The 12,211-nt window shown below is 37.9% G+C and overlaps 2 protein-coding genes across 3 annotated transcripts in view; one reads left to right on the forward strand and one right to left on the reverse strand.

Moving 5' to 3' along the window:
• Nucleotides 1–4,011: 4,011 nt before the first annotated feature.
• LOC108375396 (organic cation transporter protein) overlaps nt 4,012–12,211 on the forward strand; it is a 9,479-nt gene continuing 1,279 nt past the window's right edge. Inside the window, exons 1-5 of one of the 2 annotated variants that reach the window (XM_017631519.1) lie at nt 4,012–4,080; nt 4,113–4,200; nt 4,263–4,634; nt 4,748–5,006; nt 7,736–8,153. In XM_017631519.1, coding sequence (XP_017487008.1) covers nt 4,308–4,634; nt 4,748–5,006; nt 7,736–8,153 — 1,004 coding nt within the window. In that variant the 5' untranslated portion in view covers nt 4,012–4,080; nt 4,113–4,200; nt 4,263–4,307. The other variant, XM_017631520.1, reaches the window with a different exon arrangement.
• LOC108375397 (organic cation transporter protein-like) overlaps nt 8,814–12,211 on the reverse strand; it is a 9,818-nt gene continuing 6,420 nt past the window's right edge. The window contains exons 3-6 of the mRNA XM_017631521.1: nt 10,213–10,471; nt 9,712–10,129; nt 9,106–9,612; nt 8,814–9,036 (exon numbers count right to left, since the gene is read on the reverse strand). Coding sequence (XP_017487010.1) covers nt 8,916–9,036; nt 9,106–9,612; nt 9,712–10,129; nt 10,213–10,471 — 1,305 coding nt within the window. The 3' untranslated portion in view covers nt 8,814–8,915. The remainder of the gene's footprint in view (nt 9,037–9,105; nt 9,613–9,711; nt 10,130–10,212; nt 10,472–12,211) is intronic.

A 12,211-nucleotide genomic window follows, 5' to 3' on the forward strand; every position in this document is an offset into this window, starting at 1 on the left:
TTTTCTTTCAGGTTTTAGTATTAAAATTGTCATAATGACAAATGTCATCAAAGTTTCCTATAAACTAGTCTCATGTAAATTTCCCAGAAACTTACACAAACCATTTTATTGCTGAAGTAATTTTAATGATTTTGATGTGTAAACATCTTAGCTCTTGTTTTGGGTAAATTTGTAACTGTGTCTTGTGTGTATAAATGAACATTTCTGGTTAAGCTCAAGGCTATTTTGGCACCATTTAGGGATTAGATCCCGATTATTTTCGGACACTTTCCGGACTGTGACGAGTTCATTCGAGGCCGGTTAAAGATTATTTCAAGACAATTTTGGGACCTATTCAGATCCATCGCGGAGTAGTTCACGACTATTTGAGGATCATTTTGGTTATAATTCTGGACCATATCGTGACCGGGTGAGGAATATTTAAGGAACATTTCACGACTATACGGAACAGTTTTTGGACTAGTTCCGCACCATTTTGCGGCGAGTTCAAGACTATTTGAGGACCATTTTGGGCCTAGTTCGGGTTCATGTTGGGACTAATAAGAGACCGTTTCGGAAGCATTTAAAGACTTGTTCGAGATCTTTACGGGACGACTTCATGACTTTTTCGACCGTTTCGGGGCCTATTCAGAACTTCTTCTGGACCATTTCGGAACTGGTTCGGGATGAGCTTGGTCATGTTCGAGATCATTTCAGAATGGTTCACGACTATTTCAAGCCCATTCCAGGACTAGTTGGGGACTATTCAAGAATCATATCGGCCTAGTGCGGGACAATTTTGGGACTAGGAAATACCATTTCGGGACCGTTTCAAGACTTGTTCGAGATCGTTTCAGGTCAAGTTCCAGACATTATCAGAACCATGTCAGGACAGTTTTGGGACTAGTTCGGCATCATATCGCGGTAGTTAGAAACTAGACCCGAAATGATCCTGAGCACTTCCCGAATTTATTGTGAAAAAGTCATCGACAAAATGAAATTTAATTAATTTTTAATTTCTAACCTCTTATATTTATGTGTGTAACTGAATCGCCTAATGCTTTGGCCAGCCGTAGATATACATATACATATTTATTTATACATAAAATTTCAAGAGTATACTGCTTATTTAGGTACTGAACGAGTATGACGGTTTCATACTGCTCGGAGGCTTGTTTTCTCATTGCGAATGCCCTCTAAGCGTGCCAGGAGGAGGTACATCGATCGCTGCTGTACCCGCGATTATAGCAAGCTGTCAGTGTAGTGTCTGTTAATCCACCTACCCACCTATCCACCAGATGAAATTGAGGAGGTCCGGTAGTTTCACTTTAGTTCTCGGCCAAGTTGGCGAATGAGCGAGATTGAAAATGCGTCTCACCTAGTGTGGGCAAATGGACATTGTCATATGACTACATTTGCTTAGAAAGAGAAATTGTTAGTATACGCCCTCGTTGGATCATTGGTGCTATATTTAGTAGATTGTCTGTTTTAAACCTGCACGATTTACGAATAAACCTTGGCAGATGGTTGGGTGTCAAAGAGCTCAGGTGTTCGTTTCTCATCATATCGCGGCCAAATGCTTTATATCTAATCCTTGCAAGGGCCCATTTTACGGCAGGAAGAGAAAATAGGGTGTTCGTGTATGTCGATCCCAGGCTGGTGTGTGCACCACTAGATAGACACTTTGATATTGGAGGCCACATAAGTTTTACCCACCTTCAACCCCACGATGCCTCCCAGGCATTGCTAAGCGAAGTATTCACCAATTTCTGATGGTGGCTTTGATGGCCGAAGGTGGGAGTGCTATAACTGGTTGCGTGCCGAGGAATGCCTGGTCTGAGCCAACTCTGGCCAAATGGCTAATGGTCAGATGTCTCATTACCAGGTAATCTCAGCAAGCTCGTTATGTTTAATAACATAATTTACTCAAGGTTGCATTGGCGAACTAGTTTGGAAGTAGTTAGAGGACTGGCCGATGTCTTAACTGCAGCTTGGCTTGCAAATAACTAAGCTTGGAAGACCGAAGCGTATTAACCAAGAGAGAAGAGAACTTTATCCCCATTAAATTCGATGAAGACCCAGATCCTGATCCATAGTCAGATTTGGAGCCATCAGTGAAGATTCGAAAATGTGTGAGTCCGGGCTCAGTACTGGAATTGAACCAGCATTCAGCCTCAGGAAACTCAACGTTAAAGAATCTCTTCAACAAAGGTACTGGTGGCGTACTATCCGCCAGTAACTTTCGTCTCGCTACGCTCAGTGTTATACTACTATCCGTTTGTCTTTAGTATGCAGGTGTCCTTTAGTGCAGTAGTGCATCAAGAGCTGCGCCTGGTGTTACAGAGAAAGTACATGGCAATCGTTATATGAAGTTTAGCAAGCAGATTTAACATGCTAATGATTTAGTGTCTGTTCCGCCATGCCACTGACGCACAGCTGATTATGGGTCTTATCATAAAGGTATAAATCCTAGAGGATTCGCCTTGGTGACAGACCCCACATTTTGCCAAAGACCTGTTTGAATTACCAAAATACTGTCAATGTTTTGGAGGTCTGGTGCTCCATCTGAGCTGGTAAGGCGATTTATGAAAAGTAATTGCACAGATTGACCGTAAAATAGTGAACGTATTTGTATTTAATAATAATAGGAGTAATAGGGAATTAAATAAAATTTATTATGGTTTTCTCAGAATAAAAAAAAAAAATTATTTTACAATTCCCTTATACACACAATCACCTGTTTGATAATCCCCTATAATCAATGACATGTAATTGTTTTGTGCCGCATATAAAATGTAATTGTGGTGCAAAGTTATAAAATGCAATTGGCACAGGTTTATGTATGTATGTATGTGCATTCTTGATTTACTAAATGTGACTCAAACACAGGCAGCAATTTTTATATTGCACTAATTAATGTGGTTTATTCATGCACCTTGTGATATTATTAAATTATGGTATACCATAATTATTATGGTCTGACATAATTTTTATGGTATAACATAAATTTTGTGTTGTGACGTAATTTTTATAGTTGGGCCCACATTAATTAAAAAATGCGTATGCAGGATAATGTGCGATTTATCATTTACATAGATAGATACTTACATATGTGTGTATGTGTGTGTGTCATGCTTATTAAGCTTAAGGGTAGGTAGGTTTGTGTTTCAAACACATTTTTTCGTTTTTTGTGTTAGAGGGTAGATACTTTTAAAATTTACTTGAGAAAACGGCCGTACGAGTAGCGGAAAAATTCTGTGAAATATTTCCAATAATTACAGTGTTCACTGCTTTGGGCAACACAAATTTACAACATTATATTTATATGTTCTTCGGATTCCATTATAGCCATTTACTATAATCGGTTTCAAAGCATTTTATGTGTCATTTAAAACAGTGATAGGATAGAAATATAAAGTTCCAAGAGCGGTCGTTTAAAATTCCATAATCCTACTCAGCTACAAGTTCATATACGTATCTACGACTATCAAAAAAAAAGTCTCACAATTGTTTTATACCCTTATTTCACAAAACTGAATATCTCTCTCTCTATTTCTCATTGCAGTAATGAATTGGATGCTAAGAAAATCAACTAATAAATAACTATTAATTGGAACTCAAAAAAGTCTTCAAACATACTTCATACCTACATACATCTATGTAAAGTTGATATATAAATAAAGAACGACTTAATATTTTTTATACATATAAAATCGTATTGGAATTGTACTGAACGCGCAAATAGCGAACTCGTGCCCAACAATAGCTTGTGATATATAGTACACAAATACACAAGAATAAAGTCACACGTATAGCAATCATAACAACTGTAACAGAATATAATCAAAGACAATATAANAAAAAAAAAAAAAAAAAAAAAAATCGGCCAAGTAAACTTCAACTCAGCACAAAAACGCCAACGACATTGCCACTACAAACTCAACACAAAAGAATTTCAACACAAAGCAAAGCTACTAAATAAACGCATATATCGATAATCATCGTCATCATTAGCCATTATCATCGTCAGATCATCAGCATACGTGCATACGTCTTCGACTGGTTTCCAGACCCACAAAACCACACCACTGTTCATTGCACAGCTGAGATAACTCAACGCTCACGTCCTTTTGGAAGTGCTGCACTACGAAGTACTTTTACGTCGCTTCATCAGTAAATACCCCCAGTCCTTACCAGCGTAGGCCTACACTCACATCATAGGCACAGCCGCAGTCGCAGACACAGCCACAACCAGAACAACAGTNCCTACACTCACATCATAGGCACAGCCGCAGTCGCAGACACAGCCACAACCCGAACCAACAGCCATGGATTTTGATCAGATACTCTCGAAATGCGGCGATTTCAGTCGTTATCAATTTATGTTGTTGACGCTATTCGGTGTCATCAATTTCATCGTCTCACTACACTATTTTACTCAAACTGTGATAAGTTTTGTGCCCGATCATTGGTGTTACCATGAGAAATTAGCGAATAAGTCATTCGATGAGATTGCAGAGATTTACTCGAAATTCGCGAATCCTTCGTGTACGCGACTACTGGACATCGATGGCGCCAATGTGACGGTGAGTCCAGAGCGTTGTACGCGTTGGATCTACAAGTATGATTACGGTTATAGGAGCATGAACACAGAGGTGAGTGGACATGTGGTTTAATAACATTTTTTATTAATAAATATTGAATGTTCACATATTGTTGGCTGTAACATATTAACGTAGTTCTATCACATTTCTTCTTTCGCTTGCAGCTAAATTGGGTCTGTGATTCGGCGTATAAAGCGCGCGTTGGACAATCGCTGTTCTTTATTGGTTCCGTTGTGGGAACCCTCTTTTATGGTCTACTATCGGATAAGATAGGTCGCTTGCCCGCCTTGATACTTTCAAACTTTTCGGGCTTCATTGGTGATTTTTCGACAATATTCTCAAGAAGCGTAACGACGTTTTCACTGTGTCGCTTCATTTCTGGCATGGCAGCAGATACGAACTTTTACCTCATGTACATTATTGGTGAGTAAAGAAGAAAGACAGGCAAAATACATGCATACCTTCNTACGAACTTTTACCTCATGTACATTATTGGTGAGTAAAGAAGAAAGACAGACAAAATACAAGTATGCCTCCAAAAAAAAGTTAGGATATAAAAGAAGGATTTGAGGCTTCGATGTTAAGGGTTGCGTGAATGACATTGCTATTCTAATCAGAGGTTGGCTTGAAGACATTGAGCCTCGTGCATAAAAAAATGAACTGAAACTCCGACTCGATTCTCGGTACAAATCTTGAGCTTGAGCTAACTTCATTGGTGCCGAAACTGAGTCTGAGTTTTAACCCACTTTTTATGCATGAGGCCTAATCTCTAATCACCTATAGAATGCGCCAAACCCAATCGCCAAGTGGTGAGAGAGTTATTCTTGAAAACAAAATCCCGAATCGAATCCGTAACTAGATAAAGCTTTTCAACAGTCCAGGGCTTCCATTTGGTATCTAATGGGCGGATACTGTGAGGCATCAGACCTAAATTGGCAAGGTGGTTGTGCGATACCATCTAAAAATCTATCCTAGCCTATGCTGCGCCCATTGTGTGAAAGGAGCCAGAATTGAAGTCCATGCAGGCCAAGCTCAGCAAACTACACCGACTAGCCTGCGTGGACATTACTAGCGAGATGAGAACAACGTGGCTCGCGGAACGTTATTAGACTTACCACCTCCACATATTGTAATCAATATTCTGTTCCTTTACTAGTCTAGTTTACAGGATTTAGTCTGGAAGATATTACTAAAGATATTTTAAATGTGTGTACGGGGACGATTTCGGATTAAATCCTGCAAACCGAGCGAGTAAAGGAACAGAGGGTAAGAAAACGGTTATACTATTTACTGCAAAGCCCACCTTTGAATTATACAACAAGAGAAGAAAGCGCGTTAGCTTTGTGGACCTGTGCCTTCATAATTTTAAGGTATATTTTCCTAATAGAACAAACTAGAATAATTAACGACTGTGGCATAGAAGCCAAACGGCTTCTTTTGACTACCATGAGGGTGAGGTAACCTTCGTTTTTCTGTGAAGCCGTGTGCTATAGGGTGACAGATATTCTCGCCTGAAAAGGGGGATCTATAGAGAACAGAAATTTATAGGCGAAGGTGCCTTCATTGGCCTGCCATTGGGCTCTGTCTGGCGGCATTTCTATATTTGGATGAAGAAGGAAGGGCAACACTACCGAACAACTACAAAAGGTATCATAGAGGCTAAGTCCTTTATCCCGGAAATATCAACAAAGGATAACCGAAGCGCTCCTTCACCTTAGTAGGCATGAAGTAAGAATTTTTACAGTCGTAGGATTCTGGTGTTACTATATGATCCTGCACTACTATGTCGCTTAGAGTGTTAAATTCAGTAATACTGAATTTGATTTCCCCGAGCGAAGCACCCATGTCCACCGCTCGGGACACATTTATTGAAAAGCCCTACTTCACTTCTTCATCTGCTGCCTCATTACCGCATACATATAGAGATATACATATGTATGCCCTTGGACCCAAATTAGAGTAATATCGTATTCTCAATCATTTCTCAATCTTTAATTAATTTGTTATTACAATAATGCCCTCCAAGCATTGGATCTTTCTCCCAATCCGCTTGAAAAATGTCAGCAAAGTTTAACGTTGGCCCAAAATTTGTTTATGTTTTAGTCGTTAAGCACTGCTTCTATATTGGTGCAGAAAGTATTGTTCATAAAGATTACACAAGCAGTGCTAGTAATGACACGCTCTTTACTTTGCTCCTCAAAAGAGATCCATGACCGAAGCAGCATTTTCCTCTTCCACTCTCGGACTTTCAATCGTGCGAACAACCGCAGTATTAATCACCCTCTGAAAATTTCTAACTTAAGAATGACTGCCTCCGAAGTTTCTTGAAGCAAAATTGGTAATATTTAGTCCATACATGGTGAATGAAAGAAGGAAAAAGTGAAAATATACAATGTTACCTTTTTACTTCCAGAAGCTCCTTTTAAAGGTCACTAGTTAGAAAAATCGGAGTGTTTAGAGCAGCGTTCTCAAGTCGATCGACCCTACACCCTTGCAAGTGTGCTTTCAAGAGGAATTCCAAATTTCCTCAGTCCATGAAACGGCAGAGAGAATCTTTTGGCGAAGATTCTACACAGCTTAGCTGACTCCTTGATATCCTATGAAGATTCGGGAAATATTCTCTAGAAGCCCTCCTTGGCGTCGCAAAGGACATTTTTATACTTCTTTAAGTTACTTTGTAACATTCGTTGAATGACTTCCTTATTGATTTCCAAAGCTTTGTAATCTCATTAGTCCAATTGTGCGAGCTTTCATACTTCCTTACGCATAACTTTGCTGATCCCTTGTACCAAGAGAAATGTGTAAAAATATAGCAGTTTGTCTGGCAAACTGAAATAACTTTTTGTGATCTCCTTTTGCATCTGCCTTCAAATTCTCTAGTAGATTGACCCTCAGGAGGCAGAGCCACGGCCGCAGCTTAGAAAAGGCAGGACATTCGCAAAGGATGGGCTACATTCTTTTTGCATCTCCTGCATACTTAATCCCAAGTAAGGCCTAACTTTAAAACCCGTGATGCCAACAAACAATTTCCTGTTCGTAAGAGCATGATGTGGTTCTTCAAATCTTACAGCAATAAAACGATAGCATTACGAAAAAATTATGTGTAAATAATTTCTCTCCAAATCTGAACTTTACTTCAATCTCTTTTCCAGTACTCGAATACATCCGTCCGTCGATGCGTACACTTGGACTGAACTTGGCCGTCGGCGTTTTCTACACAATCGGTCTAGTCATTACGCCATGGTTAGCCGTGCTCGTTGGCCATTGGCAACTTTACTTAGCCTGTACTTCACTGCCAATACTCTCTGTGGTGCTGTATTATTTTGTAGTGCAAGAGAGCGCACAATGGTTGGTCACAAGAAATGATGTGGATGGTGCTATAAAGCGTTTGAAACGCGTTGCACGATTTAATAAGCGCAAAGTAACGCCAACGGAATTCGAGGAGTTTCGCAAACATTGCGAAAAGCAGCGTCAGAAAATGGGCGGCGACGATCAAGTGCATTCGACGCTATTGGATATGTTCAAAACGCCACGCATGCGCAAACATACGCTGATCTTATTTTTTAAGTCGTAAGTATTTTACGAATATTTCTTGAGATAGAGCGTTTTCGAACTGGCAGCCGAGATAGGTCGATCTACCACTCAGGTGAAGATATATTAGGTGTAATTTGTTTCCATAAATCTCAGCATGCATAGCTTCAGCCAGTTTCACAAAAGCGATGTAAGTGAAAAAATTTTATTTTATTTTAATTTATTATGAAGACTGATGGAAGGGAAAAAATAATTGTTCACGTAAATTGCTGGTGAAACCGGCAGCCAGCTAGGCTCAGCCATAATACGAGATTTTAAATTTTTCTTTATTTGACTGTCTTCAACATATTTTCAACTAAAACCTTCTAAAACCATTTTTCTCTGTCAACCTTTTTGTGCTACATATTTGAACTACATAGCTAATTCCCTTAATTTAAGTGGAATTTGATTATTTTCTTGCCTGATAAGTCAAACCATAAAAACGCATAATTTTTAAGCACAATTTAGTTGATAAAATTTTTTAATAATGGTTTTTATTCTTTTAATTTATTATACATATGTATTTATGTATGTATGTATGTATGTCTATAAAATCATTGAATACTTAATCACACAAAAAAATACTTACATTTCATTCATTCGCTACAAAATACTTGCTTTGCTAAAACATACTTCCTAAAACATTTTTGCATTAGCTAACAATGTTAAAATAACAACCACAACAAATCAGATACGCATACAACATTCTAACACAAATTTCACTAATTTGAACGTTACAGAATTCCTCGGCAGCACACTGTTTTAAAATCTGTCCGTGATCTCAGGTGTTTTGGTATCCTTTTTCTTATCGAAGCATGGAAAGTAGTACCAGCGTTGATGACGCGCGAACTCCTCGCCATCTTTCAATGTCTGTGGCAATTTTCTGTAGAAGACGAAAGAGAGTATGACTAATGCGCATTTAAAAAAAATTGAAACTTTATATGATGCTTACTGATTCATGGTCTCCGGCAATGCGAGACATAGAAGAGCGCCCATGAACACTATTACAGACATGCAAATCGATGGCAGCGGTTTGTAGAAGTATCCTAAATATATCACATAAGAGTTGAGTGCAGCCGCGGCAAAACCTGCAACATGAACATTGGCCATGCCTCGACCGCGAACAGTTGTCGGTATGAATTCCGAAATATATTGCGCTTCTGCCTCATAGCTCGCCACAACGCCTAACCGACTCAGACCAACCATAATGGCAAAAAGTGTAGCATTTTGCTCGGTATCAAGAAAAGCAATCATAAAAGCATTAGTGGCAATAATAATCCCACTAACAGAGAGTGTACTAAAGGCCATGCCCTTGCGTCCGATGCGATTTTGTAGCAGAATGATAGTTAGACAGCCCACAATGTAGACAATGGAAGTAGCAGAGAAGAGAATGAAGGGTGAGGTGCCCATGCCTTCCATATTCCGGCTGATAACATCCAGAGCCAGTGAGATGAACATGCTGCATGTAGAAGGGTGAGTGAGAAACAGAGAGAGAGAGAAAATAGAAGAAATGTGAGTTATAGAAGAACACTTTTTCCATCAGTCTATATTAACTTACCATTTTATAATCATAATTATGGTAACTTTGCGCAAACGCGGCGTGCGGAACATACCCCAGAAGGTGTCCGTTCTCTTTCTCAACTTGCGTTCCTCATTTATTTTGTTTTCATGATATGTTTTGAACTCATCGAAAACCTCCTCACTCACTTCTCGTCCATTGAGCTTAGCAACACGCTTGAGACATTTAATTGCGCGATCGTAACGTTGTGTTGCAATCAACCATTGAGCGCTTTCACAAATTAAGAAGGGATATGTAATCACAATCACTGCTGGCACCGAAGCAATATAAAGATAGTAACGCCACGAACCAGACCAAAGTGCAAACCAAGGTGCGAATACCAAGCCAAGGCAGTAGAATGTGCCGGTGATCATGTGCAAGCCGAGTGTGCGCTTCTGTGGGCTTAAGTATTCGAAAACTGCACAAAATTTGTGTGTTAGTATTTGTATGTAGTTAAAATATTACTATTAGCTAATAATTGATTTTAGCGATAGCACATACCCATTATATACATGAGGTAGAAGAAGGTGTCCGTAGATAGGCCAGAGAGGAAACGGAAGAGCGCAAACAATGGCAAATTGTTGGCGAAAGTTGTCAGAAAGTCACCTGAAGCGCCGGTAAGTGTGGTGAGTATGAGCGCCGGTAGTCGTCCGATTTTATCAGCCAACATGCCAAAGAACACAGTGCCGATGCAGGAGCCCACAAAGAATAGCGACTGTCCCACAGCAGATTTTATGACGTCCTCACATACCCAGTCGAGCTGTAATTGAGAATCAAATACAAGTTTAATGTATGGAATGAAAAACCCTTGACTTTTTAGATGCATGCAAAATAATATAAATCTAGTGGTTTTGTTTTTCCAACTGGCAAATATTAATTAGCCAATTGCATAATTTTATTTAGAAAATGAAAGACACATTAAAAAATTAGAGGTTTTATGCAAAAAGGACACCTCGGCATACGTAATAGTCAATCATAGACGAATTTCACATGAGCTAAGTTAAATGAACGTTAAATTAAGGCGAAAAACTCAAACCAGACAGAAGGAAAAATGACACGAAAAATGGCACAACGCCGAAACCGGTTTGTCTCTAAACCAAACTTGACAAGTGATGACGGAAATTGTTCAAAACAAATCACCTTACCAGCCTGCCGCAAAATCAACGACACGAATTTATATCAAAATTTTTTTGGGACCAATCTGCAGAAAGAATTAGGTAAGGCTTGCTACGACGATCAAGATTACACATGTACATCATATAGAGTAGTCCGATCATAATCGCGCTCTAATCGCAATGCTATATTCCTGTATAGGTACACCCTCTTGAGAGCTTGCTCCAACTACAACTATTTCAGCACAAAAACGAAAACAAATCGATTTAATAGTTTTCCAAATATCTTGGGGACGGGCAAGGGAAAAATTAAAAAAAAAAATAAATATACATACATCAAAATTATCTATGAAAATAAATATTTTAAACATTTTTTTTTTAACAATATTGCACATACAAATTTTTTGATAAAAAAAAAATAATTTTTGAAAATATGCCATCTCAAAAAAAAAACTTGCAAAAAATCACAATGGTAGCTCTCACTTTTGCGCAATATTTAAGTATAGTATTACGGGGTGCACTCCACAATAATTTGAGTATAGATTTTTTTTACACCGAAGTTGAGTAAAATGAGTACATCACAAATTTGAATTTTTTTAAATTTTTTTATATAATTTTTTGAAATATGCAGCCCATTAAATTTTAGTATAATAAAGTGCAAGTTCAAAGCTACTGAAAAATTGCGATGATTTTTAATATTTTTTATGCTGACAGCTTTTTGTACTTTTTTCTTATGGAAGAAAATGCGCAAAACCATTTTCAAAGAAAATAAAAAAAGCCTGCACTTTTTCATACAAAAATTTAATGGGCTACAAAACTGCATACTCATAAAAACTCTAAAAAAAAAAATTAAAAAATTTGTAAATTTGTAATGTACTCATTTCACTCAACTTCGTTGTAAAAAAATTCATAACTCAAATTATTGTAGAGTGCACCCCGTAATACTCCACTTAAATATTGCGCAATAATGAGAGCTACCATTGAAAATTTTTTCAATTTTTTTTGAGATGGTATATTTTCAAAAACTAGTTTTTTTTATAAAAAAATTTGTATGTTAAAAATTTTTCAAGAAAAAATTTCAAAAATTTTCTTTTCATAGGGAATTTTGACGGGTGTATGTTAATTTTTTCAAATTTGTTTATGTATTACGAAACGGAAAATATTATAAGTGCATACTCACAGTGTCAAACACAAAAATAGGGTCGCAGCATTTCGATAAGTTTTTACTACTTTTCTTTTGTTAGTTTGATGTTTATTAGACAATATTGAGGTTGCTAAAAAAATTTATTAATTTTTGGCATTTTTTTTGACAGTGTCACGCATTTCATTCCATATAAAAAAAATCTTCCAACAAACATATATACTTTGAAAAAATGAATGAATGAATT

This window comes from Rhagoletis zephyria, unplaced genomic scaffold (assembly GCF_001687245.7).
Source record: "Rhagoletis zephyria isolate East Lansing unplaced genomic scaffold, Rhagoletis_zephyria_1.1 Rzeph_scaffold_08865, whole genome shotgun sequence".
Taxonomy (NCBI): domain Eukaryota; kingdom Metazoa; phylum Arthropoda; class Insecta; order Diptera; family Tephritidae; genus Rhagoletis; species Rhagoletis zephyria.